General features: G+C 46.7%; 1 protein-coding gene across 6 annotated transcripts in view; it reads right to left on the bottom strand.

Annotated features, from left to right (window-relative positions):
* LOC129830927 (triple functional domain protein) overlaps nucleotides 1–15,928 on the bottom strand; it is a 109,963-nt gene that overhangs the window by 58,539 nt on the left and 35,496 nt on the right. For 5 of the 6 annotated variants that reach the window (XM_055893776.1, XM_055893770.1, XM_055893771.1 and 2 more), the window contains exons 4-5: nucleotides 10,216–10,330; nucleotides 3,313–3,505 (exon numbers count right to left, since the gene is read on the bottom strand). In XM_055893776.1, coding sequence (XP_055749751.1) covers nucleotides 3,313–3,505; nucleotides 10,216–10,330 — 308 coding nt within the window. Of the gene's footprint in view, nucleotides 1–3,312; nucleotides 3,506–4,521; nucleotides 4,680–10,215; nucleotides 10,331–15,928 lie in introns of those variants that run through there. The other variant, XM_055893772.1, reaches the window with a different exon arrangement.

Here is a 15,928-nt window from a genome sequence, read left to right as displayed (position 1 = left end):
TCTTGATTAAGTCTGCTGATTTCATATTGCGTTTTTGGGGACATTTAGAAAATGACTTTTACCTCAAAGGTCAAATGTCTGTACAGATTGAGAAATATGGGAGAGATTGTTTCTGTTCTCAAGTGTTTTATGTTGCCAAGATAATACCAACCCACACAGCAAGGTTAACACCCACACTCTGTGTCAGATTGAAGGATAGACAGAGGGATGAAGAGAGACCTGGCAAAGCCTTGCGTGGGCAAGATTAGCGAAAGAAAGAAATAACAAAAAGAAAAAAAGACAGACAGAGAAAGAGACAGACAAACAAGCTGAGAACCCCTCTAAATCCAAAGAAAGGCAGACAGAAAGAGTAAAGCACAATTCTAAGAGTTCTGTTCTATTGACAAGTCCAGGTAAGAATGCATCAGTCCATCTCTCCATCTCCTATAGAAGTCTGTTCCATCTGTTAATGGTAATAATGCATCAGTCCATCTCTCCATCTCCTATAGAAGTCTGTTCCATCTGTTAATGGTTAGAACGCATCAGTCCATCTCTCCATCTTTCTCTCTATCCCCTCCATCTCCTATAGAAGTCTGTTCCATCTGTTAATGGTAAGAATGCATCAGTCCATCTCTCCATCTTTCTCTCTATCCCCATCATCTCCTATAGAAGACTGTTCCATCTGTTAATGGTTAGAACGCATCAGTCCATCTCTCCATCTTTCTCTCTATCCCCTCCATCTCCTGTTCCATCTGTTAATGGAATGTTCCAATGTTTTAAAAGCAGAACCCAGATTTGGATGGAAAAGTGATTTTCACTGATCAAAATGTGTCTCTGAAAAACACACATGTACATATTACCTCACTGACCTCGACTAGCCTGTACCTCCGACTCCTGTACTGTATAGAGCCTCGTTGTTTTTTTATTTATTGTGTTACTTTTTTCTTACTTTTTTCTTTTTCTTTTTTAAATGTGGCATTGTTGGTTAAGGACTTGTAAGTAAACATTTCACGGTAAGGAATACTTGTTGTATTCGGCATGTGACAAATAACATTTGATTTGACATACATTGGCCTCACGCACACAGCAGGGTAAAGAGAACGGGTGGTGTTTAATGGCTAGTGTTCTGCCCTATGGCGACTGGCTGACAGAGTGACACACGGCGTTATACACCATCAACCAATCAATAAAGCCCTCTGAGACAACCCAATACCACAGCAGTGCTCTAACAGGGTGGCTGTGGGGAGGGCTGTGTGTGTGTGTGTGTCAACTTAATACAACATCAAAAGTAGCACTCCACACAGCCCTCCACACAGCCCCCCACACAGCCCTCCACACAGCACAGACATGGCAAATAAAACCAGCAAATGAATCTAATCTAATAAGCTAGAGCTTCACTACATTATTGCAATGCTCTGCAGGATTTTCAACACTATTACAAATCATCAAGCCTACAAGCCTATCAAAAACAATTCAAAACAGCAGTGTGTGTGAATTAAAACAAGCAGAGCTCCATACAATATCCCATTGTGATTCTAAATCACAAATTTAAAACAGCAAAGAGTATAATAAGCAGTACACCTCAAAGTCAGAGTCAAAACATACCATATTGTTGTTGGGTTTGTTACATTTTAGCAAAGTCACAGTCAAAACATACCATATTGTTGTTGGGTTTGTTACGTTTCAGCAAAGTCACAGTCAAAACATACCATATTGTTGTTGGGTTTGTTACGTTTCAGCAAAGTCACAGTCAAAACATACCATGTTGTTGTTGGGTTTGTTACATTTCAGCAAAGTCACAGTCAAAACATACCATATTGTTGTTGGGTTTGTTACGTTTCAGCAAAGTCAGAGTCAAAACATACCATATTGTTGTTGGGTTTGTTACATTTTAGCAAAGTCACAGTCAAAACATACCATATTGTTGTTGGGTTTGTTACGTTTCAGCAAAGTCACAGTCAAAACATACCATTTTGTTGTTGGGTTTGTTACGTTTCAGCAAAGTCACAGTCAAAACATACCATGTTGTTGTTGGGTTTGTTACATTTCAGCAAAGTCACAGTCAAAACATACCATATTGCTGTTGGGTTTGTTACATTTTAGCAAAGTCACAGTCAAAACATACCATATTGTTGTTGGGTTTGTTACGTTTCAGCAAAGTCACAGTCAAAACATACCATATTGTTGTTGGGTTTGTTACGTTTCAGCAAAGTCACAGTCAAAACATACCATGTTGTTGTTGGGTTTGTTACATTTCAGCAAAGTCACAGTCAAAACATACCATATTGTTGTTGGGTTTGTTACATTTTAGCAAAGTCACAGTCAAAACATACCATATTGTTGTTGGGTTTGTTACGTTTCAGCAAAGTCACAGTCAAAACATACCATATTGTTGTTGGGTTTGTTACGTTTCAGCAAAGTCACAGGCATTAAATTGCAATAAATGCAGTGACATGGTACAGTATAGTACAGTAAAGGACAGTATAGTTTAATACAGTATAGTACAGTACAACATAGTATAGAACAGTCTAGTATAGTACAGTATAGGACAGTACAGTACAACATAGTATAGAACAGTATAGTATAGTACAGTATAGGACAGTATAGTACAGTACAGTATAGTACAGTACAACATAGTATAGAACAGTATAGTACAGTATAGGACAGTATAGTACAGAACAGTATAGTTAGGGTTGCAAAGCTACTGGTAATTTACCAGTCATGGAATCTTCTATAATTTTGGTCATCTATGTTAATTTACACTTGAATAACTTTTAAAACATGTATTCATACATAGTATACATTTGTTATATCTGTGAGTTTCTAGTGGAACGACCATATGTTCAAGAGGAAATATCCTAATGAATGAAAAGGCATCTAAATCAACAACGGCACAACTCTTCAGACTATTTACTTGTTTCACAACTGCACCAATTTGGGGCCAAAACATTTACAACTAAAAAAGATTGACGAAGTAAAATAAATAATGCTGAAACCCTCATTATAAAACACCAATGGTATTCACTAAGTTTATGGTTTAAATGTAATGTTTTATAGCTTTGTCATTATACGGTTTATTTGAAAATCACCTCATTATATATTTGACATGTGATAAGGCCACACAGGGGCCAGAGATCATTACAGACACCTGGGATAATCTGAAGTACCCAAAAGAGCCACTAGATGTGTTGATGAAATACATCAAATCCTTGCAAGTTACAAATATTCTGCTAGTTTACTGGTAAACCTCTAAAGTTTCCAGTAACACACCCTCCCTTTGTAACCCTAAGTACAGAACACTATAGTATAGTACAATAAAAACAAAAATGTTACCTCAAATTCGAACTTGGAGCTGCCGAAGTTGGTGCGTTGTTTCTGCCAGAAGTTGTCTGGTTTGATGATGAGCGCTATGTGTATACAGCAGGGGAACGACTCCTGGAGAATCTTCAGTAGAGATTTGATACTGTCCCATTTACTGCCTCGCATGTCTACTATGACTGTGAAGCCATGCTGGATCACCTCTTCACTGGACCGGGGGGAGGGAGGAGGAGGAGGAGGGAGAAGGAAGGTGATAGCGAAAGAGTGAGAGTGGATAGTATGGCAAGATAAGGAGGAGAGAGGAGAGCGTGGGAGGGAGAGAGAAGGTAGGACGGGGAGAGGTGGTAGCGAAAGAGTGAGAGGGTGGGAAAGGGGAGGGGGTAGAGAAAGAGGGAGGATGGTGAGTGGGAGGTAGAGAAAGCGGGAAGGGAGGAGGGAGAGAGAGAATCAAAACAAACCATGAGATGGTGATGACGCATTTTCTGTACTGTGAGAAGCACAGAGTACGCACTACGAATTCACACACACACACCCACACACAGAATGATAAATCCCAAAAACCTACAGGGATTTCCATCCAGATTGGAAGAAAAATCAATCAGAATAATGACCAAAAGTAAGCAAAGAGACTCAATCCATCATCAGCATCAAGACTGTAGTTCAACTAAGATTCTCCCCACAGCATCACACATCTCCTGCATGGCTAGTAATAAACAGTGCATCTAGTTATCCCCCTCTCTCTGTCTCTATTCTCTCTGTCTCTATTCCTCCTCTTTCTCTTCTCTCGTTCTCTATTCCCCCTCTCCCTCCCTCACGGCTGACCTCAACACTCAGACCCAGAGTTTCATATCTCAGGAGAATAAACACAATTCCTCTCTACTTCACTCACTCTCTTTCTAGAGCTATCCTTTATCTCCCTTAATCCATTATTCCTCTCTCAATTCCTTATTCCCTCCTAACACTAGCTTTCGAGATTCCTTCCCTTTCTATCCAGCCTTACCCTCCTCTCTTTCTAATGCCTGTGTCAGCAACTCTGACTCCCACTACACTGAGCAGAGAGAGAGAGGAGAGAGGAGAGAGGAGAGGGAAACACAAATATGGTAACAGAGAAAAAGTGGGGAGTGAGAGATCTACATTGTATCTACATAGAGAGCGAGATAGTAGAAGAACCGTTAAAAGAGTTTTTGTAATGAGGAGTGAGATACGATGTAGAGAGAGACGTACCTAGGAGAGTGCAGCAGTGTACAGACCTACTCATCCGCAGCTATCATCACACTGAGCTGATCTAGCAACCGTACCGCCTCTGCAGCACTCTATTGTACTCAAACACACACACTCCTCCCTCTCTCTGTTTTAATCCCTCGCTCTCTCCCGCTCCACTCGCTCTCTACCCTCACTCACTCCTTTTCCTTCAGACTCTCCATCTCTATCTACCCTCCCTCACTCCAACCCTCTCACCACCCTCCCTCACTCCAACTCTCCATCCCTCTCACCACCCTCACTCACTCCAACTCTCCATTCCTCTCACCACCCTCCCTCACTCCAACTCTCCATCCCTCTCACCACCCTCCCTCACTCCAACTCTCCATCCCTCTCACCACCCTCCCTCACTCCAACTCTCCATCCCTCTCACCACCCTCCCTCACTCCAACTCTCCATTCCTCTCACCACCCTCACTCACTCCAACTCTCCATTCCTCTCACCACCCTCCCTCACTCCAACTCTCCATCTCTCTCACCACCCTCCCTCCAACTCTCCATCCCTCTCACCACCCTCCCTCACTCCAACTCTCCATCCCTCTCACCACCCTCCCTCACTCCAACTCTCCATCCCTCTCACCACACTCCCTCACTCCAACTCTCCATCCCTCTCACCACCCTCCCTCAAACTCTCCATTCCTCTCATCACCCTCCCTCACTCCAACTCTCCATTCCTCTCACCACCCTCCCTCACTCCGACTCTCCATTCCTCTCACCACCCTCCCTCACTCCAACTCTCCATCCCTCTCACCACCCTCCCTCACTCCAACTCTCCTTCCCTCTCACCACCCTCCCTCACTCCAACTCTCCATCCCTCTCACCACCCTCCCTCACTCCAACTCTCCATCCCTCTCACCACCCTCCCTCACTCCAACTCTCCATCCCTCTCACCACCCTCCCTCACTCCAACTCTCCATCCCTCAATCCAACTCTCCATCCCTCTCACCACCCTCCCTCACTCCAACTCTCCATTCCTCTCACCACCCTCCCTCACTCCGACTCTCCAACCCTCTCACCACCCTCCCTCACTCCAACTCTCCTGTCTCTCACCACCCTCCCTCACTCCAACTCTCCAACCCTCTCACCACCCTCCCTCACTCCAACTCTCCATCCCTCTCACCACCCTCCCTCACTCCGACTCTCCATCTCTCTCACCACCCTCCCTCACTCCAACTCTCCATTCCACTCACCACCCTCCCTCACTCCAACTCTCCATCTCTCTCACCACCCCCCCTCCCTCACTCCAACTCTCCATCCCTCTCACCACCTTCCCTCACTCACTCCAACTCTCCATCCCTCTCACCACCTTCCCTCACTCCGACTCTCCATCCCTCTCACCACCCTCCCTCACTCCAACTCTCCATCCCTCTCACCACCCTCCCTCACTCCAACTCTCCATCCCTCTCACCACCTTCCCTCACTCCGACTCTCCATCCCTCTCACCACCCTCCCTCACTCCAACTCTCCATCCCTCTCACCACCCTCCCTCACTCCAACTCTCCATTCCTCTCATCACCCTCCCTCACTCCAACTCTCCATTCCTCTCACCACCCTCCCTCACTCCAACTCTCCATTCCTCTCACCACCCTCCCTCACTCCAACTCTCCATCTCTCTCACCACCCTCCCTCACTCCAACTCTCCATCCCTCTCACCACCCTCCCTCACTCCAACTCTCCATCCCTCTCACCACCCTCGCTCACTCCAACTCTCCATCCCTCACTCCAACTCTCCATCCCTCAATCCAACTCTCCATCCCTCTCACCACCCTCCCTCACTCCAACTCTCCATTCCTCTCACCACCCTCCCCCACTCCAACTCTCCATTCCTCTCACCACCCTCCCTCATTCCGACTCTCCAACCCTCTCACCAACCTCCCTCACTCCAACTCTCCATCTCTCTCACCACCCTCCCTCACTCCAACTCTCCAACCCTCTCACCACCCTCCCTCACTCCAACTCTCCATCCCTCTCACCACCCTCCCTCACTCCGACTCTCCATCTCTCTCACCACCCTCCCTCACTCCAACTCTCCATCTCTCTCACCACCCTCCCTCCCTCACTCCAACTCTCCATCCCTCTCACCACCTTCCCTCACTCACTCCAACTCTCCATCCCTCTCACCACCTTCCCTCACTCACTCCAACTCTCCATTCCTCTCACCACCCTCCCTCACTCCAACTCTCCATTCCTCTCACCACCCTCCCTCACTCCAACTCTCCATCTCTCTCACCACCCTCCCTCACTCCAACTCTCCATCCCTCTCACCACCCTCCCTCACTCCAACTCTCCATCCCTCTCACCACCTTCCCTCCCTCACTCCAACTCTCCATCCCTCTCACCACCTTCCCTCACTCCGACTCTCCATCTCTCTCACCACCCTCCCTCACTCCAACTCTCCATCCCTCTTACCACCCTCCCTCACTCCAACTCTCCATCTCTCTCACCACCCTCCCTCCCTCACTCCAACTCTCCATCCCTCTCACCACCCTCCCTCCCTCACTCCAACTCTCCATCCCTCTCACCACCTTCCCTCACTCCGACTCTCCATCCCTCTCACCACCCTCCCTCACTCCAACTCTCCATCTCTCTCACCACCCTCCCTCACTCCAACTCTCCAGCCCTCTCACCACCCTCCCTCACTCCAACTCTCCATCTCTCTCACCACCCTCCCTCACTCCAACTCTCCATCCCTCTCACCACCCTCCCTCACTCCAACTCTCCATCCCTCTCACCACCCTCCCTCACTCCAACTCTCCATTCCTCTCACCACCCTCCCTCACTCCAACTCTCCATTCCTCTCACCACCCTCCCTCACTCCAACTCTCCATCTCTCTCACCACCCTCCCTCACTCCAACTCTCCATCCCTCTCACCACCCTCCCTCACTCCAACTCTCCATCCCTCTCACCACCCTCCCTCACTCCAACTCTCCATCCCTCTCACCACCCTCCCTCACTCCAACTCTCCATCCCTCTCACCACCCTCCCTCACTCCAACTCTCCATCCCTCTCACCACCCTCCCTCACTCCAACTCTCCATCCCTCTCACCACCCTCCCTCACTCCAACTCTCCATCCCTCTCACCACCCTCCCTCACTCCGACTCTCCAACCATTGATCTCTCTCTCCAACCATTGATCTCTCTCTCCAACCATTGATCTCTCTCTCCAACCATTGATCTCTCTCTCTATTAATGTATCTCTCTCTCCATCCATTGATCTCTCTCTCTATTAATGTATCTCTCTCTCCATCCATTGATCTCTCTCTCTATTAATGTATCTCTCTCTCTATTAATGTATCTCTCTCTCTATTAATGTATCTCTCTCTCCATCCATTGATCTCTCTCTCCATCCATTGATCTCTCTCTCCATCCATTGATCTCTCTCTCCATCCATTGAACTCTCTCTCCATCCATTGAACTCTCTCTCTATTCATTTGTCTCTCTCTCTAGCCATTGGTCTCTCTCTCTAGCCATTGGTCTCTCTCTATCCAATGGTCTCTCTCTCCATCCATTGATCTCTCTCTATTAATGTATCTCTCTCTCCATCCATTGATCTCTCTATCTATTGGTCACTCTCTAAATTAATTTATCTCTCTCTCTACCCATTGGTATCTCTCCATCCAATGGTCTCTCTCTACATCCATTTTCCTCTCTTTCTATTCAGTTCTCTCTCTCCATCCATTTGTGTCTCTCTCAAATAATATGTCATCCCTTTCCATCCATTTGTCTCTCTCCATCCATTTGTCTCTCTCTCTATCCATTTGTCTCTATTAAGTTGTCTCTCTCTATTCATTTGTCTCTCTCTCTATTCATTTGTCTCTCTCTCTCCATCCATTTCTCTCTCCCTCATCCATTCATGTGTTTCTCTATCCATTTGTCTCTCTCGCTCTCTATATTAATTTGCCTCTCTCTCTCCATTCATTTCCTCTCTCAATTCATTTGCCTCTCTCCCTCTATTCATTTCTCTCTCTCCCTCTATTCATTTCTCTCTCTCCCTCTATTCATTTCTCTCTCTCCCTCTATTCATTTCTCTCTCTCCCTCTATTCATTTCTCTCTCTCCCTCTATTCATTTCTCTCTCTCCCTCTATTCATTTCTCTCTCTCCCTCTATTCATTTCTCTCTCTCCCTCTATTCATTTCTCTCTCTCCCTCTATTCATTTCTCTCTCTCCCTCTATTCATTTCTCTCTCTCCCTCTATTCATTTCTCTCTCTCCATCCATTTGTGTCTCTCTCCATCCATGTGTCTCTCTCTATCCATTTGTGTCTCTCTCTCCATCCATTTGTCCGTCCCTCTATCCATTTGTCCGTCCCTCTATCCATTTGTCCGTCCCTCTATCCATTTGTCCGTCCCTCTATCCATTTGTCCGTCCCTCTATCCATTTGTCTCCCTCTCTCCATTTGTCTCCCTCTCTCCATTTGTCTCCTTCTATCTATCTATCTATCTATCTATCTATCCATGTGTCTCTCTCTCTCTCTCTATCCATGTGTCTCTCTCTCTATCCATGTGTCTCTCTCTCTATCCATGTGTCTCTCTCTCTATCCATGTGTCTCTCTCTCTATCCATGTGTCTCTCTCTCTATCCATGTGTCTCTCTCTCTATCCATGTGTCTCTCTCTCTATCCATGTCTCTCTCTCTCTCTCTCTATCTATGTGTCTCTCTCTCTCTCTCTATCTATGTGTCTCTCTCTATCTATCCATGTGTCTCTCTCTATCTATCCATGTGTCTCTCTCTATCTATCCATGTGTCTCTCTCTATCTATCCATGTGTCTCTCTCTATCTATCCATGTGTCTCTCTCTATCTATCCATGTGTCTCTCTCTCTCTATCCATGTGTCTCTCTCTCTCTATCCATGTGTCTCTCTCTCTCTATCCATGTGTCTCTCTCTCTCTCTATCCATGTGTCTCTCTCTCTCTCTATCCATGTGTCTCTCTCTCTCTCTATCCATGTGTCTCTCTCTCTCTCTATCCATGTGTCTCTCTCTCTCTCTATCCATGTGTCTCTCTCTCTCTCTATCATGTGTCTCTCTCTCTCTCTATCCATGTGTCTCTCTCTCTCTCTATCCATGTGTCTCTCTCTCTCTCTATCCATGTGTCTCTCTCTCTCTCTATCCATGTGTCTCTCTCTGTCTCTATCCATGTGTCTCTCTCTCTCTCTCTCCATTTGTCCGTCCCTCTCTCCATTTGTCCGTCCCTCTATCCATTTGTCCGTCCCTCTATCCATTTGTCCGTCCCTCTATCCATTTGTCCGTCCCTCTATCCATTTGTCCGTCCCTCTATCCATTTGTCCGTCCCTCTATCCATTTGTCCGTCCCTCTATCCATTTGTCCGTCCCTCTATCCATTTGTCCGTCCCTCTATCCATTTGTCCGTCCCTCTATCCATTTGTCCGTCCCTCTATCCATTTGTCCGTCCCTCTATCCATTTGTCCGTCCCTCTATCCATTTGTCCGTCCCTCTATCCATTTGTCCGTCCCTCTATCCATTTGTCCGTCCCTCTATCCATTTGTCCGTCCCTCTATCCATTTGTCCGTCCCTCTATCCATTTGTCCGTCCCTCTATCCATTTTTCTGTCCCTCCATCCATTTTTCTGTCCCTCCATCCATTTGTCTCTCTAGTGACAGCAATATGTACGCATGCAGATACTGTACACACAAACACGTACTTGGGGATGCCAGCGAGGTACGCTATGAGACTTCGGAGGTCGTCAGCTCGTATTCTGTCGTGGTTACTGCGTGAAGGAAACGTTAACACTGGACCACCGCGTCTGTCTCTGCCCCCTGGAACACACAGGATAAATCAGTCAGCTTAGAGAGTGAACACAAACACACACACACACACACACACACACAGGATAAAACAGTCAGCTTAGAGAGTGAACACAAACACACACACACACAGGATAAAACAGTCAGCTTAGAGAGTGAACACAAACACACACACACACACAGGATAAAACAGTCAGCTTAGAGAGTGAACACACACACAGGATAAAACAGTCAGCTTAAAGAGAGTGAACACACACACAAGATAAAACGGTCATCTTAGAGAGAGTGAACACACACACAGGATAAAACAGTCAGCTTAGAGAGAGTGAACACACACACAGGATAAAACAGTCAGCTTAGAGAGTGAACACACACAAACAGGATAAAACAGTCAGCTTAGAGAGAGTGAACACACACACACAGGATAAAACAGTCAGCTTAGAGAGTGAACACACACACAGGATAAAACAGTCAGCTTAGAGAGTGAACACACACACAGGATAAAACAGTCAGCTTAGAGAGTGAACACACACACAGGATAAAACAGTCAGCTTAGAGAGAGTGAACACACACACAGGATAAAACAGTCAGCTTAGAGAGAGTGAACACACACACAGGATAAAACAGTCAGCTTAGAGAGTGAACACACACACAGGATAAAACAGTCAGCTTAGAGAGTGAACACACACACAGGATAAAACAGTCAGCTTAGAGAGTGAACACACACACAGGATAAAACAGTCAGCTTAGAGAGTGAACACACACACAGGATAAAACAGTCAGCTTAGAGAGTGAACACACACACGAAGAGACACAGGATGAAACAGTCAGCTTAGAGAGTGAACACACACACGAAGAGACACGGGATGAAACAGTCAGCTTAGAGAGTGAACACACACACGAAGAGACACGGGATGAAACAGTCAGCTTAGAGAGTAAACACACACACGAAGAGACACAGGATAAAACAGTCAGCTTAGAGAGTAAACACACACACGAAGAGACACAGGATAAAACAGTCACCTTAGAGAGTAAACACACACACGAAGAGACACAGGATAAAACAGTCACCTTAGAGAGTAAACACACACACGAAGAGACACAGGATAAAACAGTCACCTTAGAGAGTAAACACACACACGAAGAGACACAGGATAAAATAGTCAGCTTAGAGAGTAAACACACACACGAAGAGACACAGGATAAAACAGTCAGCTTAGAGAGTAAACACACACACGAAGAGACACGGGATGAAACAGTCAGCTTAGAGAGTAAACACACACACGAAGAGACACAGGATAAAACAGTCAGCTTAGAGAGTAAACACACACACGAAGAGACACAGGATAAAACAGTCAGCTTAGAGAGTAAACACACACACGAAGAGACACGGGATGAAACAGTCAGCTTAGAGAGTAAACACACACACGAAGAGACACGGGATGAAACAGTCAGCTTAGAGAGTGAACACACACACGAAGAGACACAGGATAAAACAGTCACCTTAGAGAGTAAACACACACACGAAGAGACACAGGATAAAACAGTCAGCTTAGAGAGTAAACACACACACGAAGAGACACGGGATGAAACAGTCAGCTTAGAGAGTAAAAACACACACGAAGAGACACAGGATAAAACAGTCACCTTAGAGAGTGAACACACACACGAAGAGACACAGGATAAAACAGTCAGCTTAGAGAGTGAACACACACACGAAGAGACACAGGATAAAACAGTCAGCTTAGAGAGTAAACACACACACGAAGAGACACAGGATAAAACAGTCAGCTTAGAGAGTAAACACACACACGAAGAGACACAGGATAAAACAGTCACCTTAGAGAGTAAACACACACACGAAGAGACACAGGATAAAACAGTCACCTTAGAGAGTAAACACACACACGAAGAGACACAGGATAAAACAGTCACCTTAGAGAGTAAACACACACACGAAGAGACACAGGATAAAATAGTCAGCTTAGAGAGTAAACACACACACGAAGAGACACAGGATAAAACAGTCAGCTTAGAGAGTAAACACACACACGAAGAGACACGGGATGAAACAGTCAGCTTAGAGAGTAAACACACACACGAAGAGACACGGGATGAAACAGTCAGCTTAGAGAGTGAACACACACACGAAGAGACACAGGATAAAACAGTCAGCTTAGAGAGTGAACACACACACGAAGAGACACAGGATAAAACAGTCAGCTTAGAGAGTAAACACACACACGAAGAGACACAGGATAAAACAGTCAGCTTAGAGAGTGAACACACACACGAAGAGACACGGGATGAAACAGTCAGCTTAGAGAGTGAACACACACACGAAGAGACACAGGATAAAACAGTCAGCTTAGAGAGTAAACACACACACGAAGAGACACGGGATGAAACAGTCAGCTTAGAGAGTGAACACACACACGAAGAGACACAGGATAAAACAGTCACCTTAGAGAGTAAACACACACACGAAGAGACACAGGATAAAACAGTCAGCTTAGAGAGTGAACACACACACGAAGAGACACAGGATAAAACAGTCAGCTTAGAGAGTAAACACACACACGAAGAGACACAGGATAAAACAGTCAGCTTAGAGCACAGTGCAGTGTATACGCACACACACACACCTCTGCCTCCTGGTGGACATAGACAGAAACACATGAGAGTTCATATATTCCCATGAGTATGATCGTGGCCACATGATAGCATTATCTCAGTAACAGGTACTCAGAATGGCAGGGAAAACATTATTGTATAAGGAAGACTATGTAGAAAGCAATGGGCCTATACAGAAATATAAGTATTTCTATAGAAATCCAACAGTACTTTCTTTGACTATGTTAATGTTAGGTAGACCTAGTAGTAAGTAGCTGGATAAACGGATCTATACATTACTCAACATTTCTTCAAAATGTAAAACATTCCTCTTTCCTTCCTACACTACCCTCTTGCTCTTTTTTCCCTCCCTCCCTCCAAAATAAATGACTTCACCAAACTGCATTATGGGAAATGATTATGACAGACAGTAACTCAACGCTATAGCAACCACTCTCTTCCACTCTCTATTTCTCTCTTCTGTTCATTATGGTCCGTCTGTCAGTGACCTTGGCTACACACAGGAGGAGAATGGAGTCAGACAATAGAGAAATGACACACACAATCAAAAACACACCAAGACATCATTTTCAACACTAAAAGAGTTGAGAACTTGCAGATGAGGGGTCAAAGGTCAAGTGTATGGGGTCTGACCTCTCAGTAGCCACGGGTGACAGCTATAAACTCTCACACTCAGAATGCATGTGTGTGTGGCTCCATGTCTGGTAGCGGTCAGTGTGTCTAGCTCCATGCCTGGTAGCGGTCAGTGTGTGTAGCTCCATGCCTGGTAGAGGTCAGTGTGTGTAGCTCCATGCCTGGTAGAGGTCAGTGTGTGTAGAGGTCAGTGTGTGTAGCTCCATGCATGGTAGAGGTCAGTGTGTGTAGAGGTCAGTGTGTGTAGCTCCATGCCTGGTAGAGGTCAGTGTGTGTAGCTCCATGCCTGGTAGTGGTCAGTGTGTGTAGCTCCATGCCTGGTAGTGGTCAGTGTGTGTAGCTCCATGCCTGGTAGAGGTCAGTGTGTGTAGCTCCATGCCTGGTAGAGGTCAGTGTGTGTAGAGGTCAGTGTGTGTAGCTCCATGCCTGGTAGCGGTCAGTGTGTGTAGCTCCATGCCTGGTAGTGGTCAGTGTGTGTAGCTCCATGCCTGGTAGAGGTCAGTGTGTGTAGCTCCATGCCTGGTAGAGGTCAGTGTGTGTAGAGGTCAGTGTGTGTAGCTCCATGCATGGTAGAGGTCAGTGTGTGTAGAGGTCAGTGTGTGTAGCTCCATGCCTGGTAGAGGTCAGTGTGTGTAGCTCCATGCCTGGTAGTGGTCAGTGTGTGTAGCTCCATGCCTGGTAGCGGTCAGTGTGTGTAGCTCCATGCCTGGTAGCGGTCAGTGTGTGTAGCTCCATGCCTGGTAGAGGTCAGTGTGTGTAGAGGTTAGTGTGTGTAGCGCCATGCCTGGTAGAGGTCAGTGTGTGTAGAGGTCAGTGCCTGGTAGAGGTCAGTGTGTGTAGCTCCATGCCTGGTAGAGGTCAGTGTGTGTAGAGGTTAGTGTGTGTAGCGCCATGCCTGGTAGAGGTCAGTGTGTGTAGAGGTCAGTGCCTGGTAGAGGTCAGTGTGTGTAGCTCCATGCCTGGTAGAGGTCAGTGTGTGTAGCTCCATGCCTGGTAGTGGTCAGTGTATGTAGCTCCATGCCTGGTAGAGGTCAGTGTGTGTAGCTCCATGCCTGGTAGCGGTCAATGTGTGTAGCTCCATGCCTGGTAGCGGTCAGTGTGTGTAGCTCCATGCCTGGTAGAGGTCAGTGTGTGTAGAGGTTAGTGTGTGTAGCGCCATGCCTGGTAGAGGTCAGTGTGTGTAGAGGTCAGTGTGTGTAGCTCCATGCCTGGTAGAGGTCAGTGTGTGTAGAGGTCAGTGTGTGTAGCTCCATGCCTGGTAGAGGTCAGTGTGTGTAGCTCCATGCCTGGTAGAGGTCAGTGTGTGTAGCTCCATGCCTGGTAGAGGTTAGTGTGTGTAGCTCCATGCCTGGTAGAGGTCAGTGTGTGTAGCTCCATGCCTGGTAGAGGTCAGTGTGTGTAGCTCCATGCCTGGTAGAGGTCAGTGTGTGTAGAGGTCAGTGTGTGTAGCTCCATGCCTGGTAGAGGTCAGTGTGTGTAGCTCCATGCCTGGTAGAGGTCAGTGTGTGTAGCTCCATGCCTGGTAGAGGTCAGTGTGTGTAGAGGTCAGTGTGTGTAGAGGTCAGTGTGTGTAGCTCCATGCCTGGTAGAGGTCAGTGTGTGTAGAGGTCAGTGTGTGTAGAGGTCAGTGTGTGTAGCTCCATGCCTGGTAGAGGTCAGTGTGTGTAGAGGTCAGTGTGTGTAGAGGTCAGTGTGTGTAGAGGTCAGTGTGTGTAGAGGTCAGTGTGTGTAGAGGTCAGTGTGTGTAGCTCCATGCATGGTAGAGGTCAGTATGTGTAGCTCCATGCATGGTAGAGATCAGTGTGTGTAGAGGTCAGTGTGTGTAGAGGTCAGTATGTGTAGCTCCATGCATGGTAGAGGTCAGTATGTGTAGCTCCATGCATGGTAGAGGTCAGTGTGTGTAGCTCCATGCCTGGTAGAGGTCAGTGTGTGTAGCTCCATGCCTGGTAGAGGTCAGTGTGTGTAGCTCCATGCCTGGTAGCGGTCAGTGTGTGTAGCTCCATGCCTGGTAGAGGTCAGTGTGTGTAGAGGTCAGTGTGTGTAGCTCCATGCCTGGTAGAGGTCAGTGTGTGTAGAGGTCAGTGTGTGTAGCTCCATGCCTGGTAGAGGTCAGTGTGTGTAGAGGTCAGTGTGTGTAGCTCCATGCCTGGTAGAGGTCAGTGTGTGTAGAGGTCAGTGTGTGTAGAGGTCAGTGGGTGTAGAGGTCAGTGGGTGTAGAGGTCAGTAGGTGTAGAGGTCAGTGTGTGTAGCTCAATGCATGGTAGAGGTCAGTGTGTGTAGCTTCATGCCTGGTAGTGGTTAGTGTGTGTAGAGGTCAGTGTGTGTCGAGGTCAGTGTGTGTAG

The sequence above is a fragment of the Salvelinus fontinalis genome, chromosome 32, assembly GCF_029448725.1.
Source record: "Salvelinus fontinalis isolate EN_2023a chromosome 32, ASM2944872v1, whole genome shotgun sequence".
Lineage (NCBI taxonomy): Eukaryota > Metazoa > Chordata > Actinopteri > Salmoniformes > Salmonidae > Salvelinus > Salvelinus fontinalis.
This window is presented reverse-complemented; position numbering and strand designations above follow the sequence as displayed.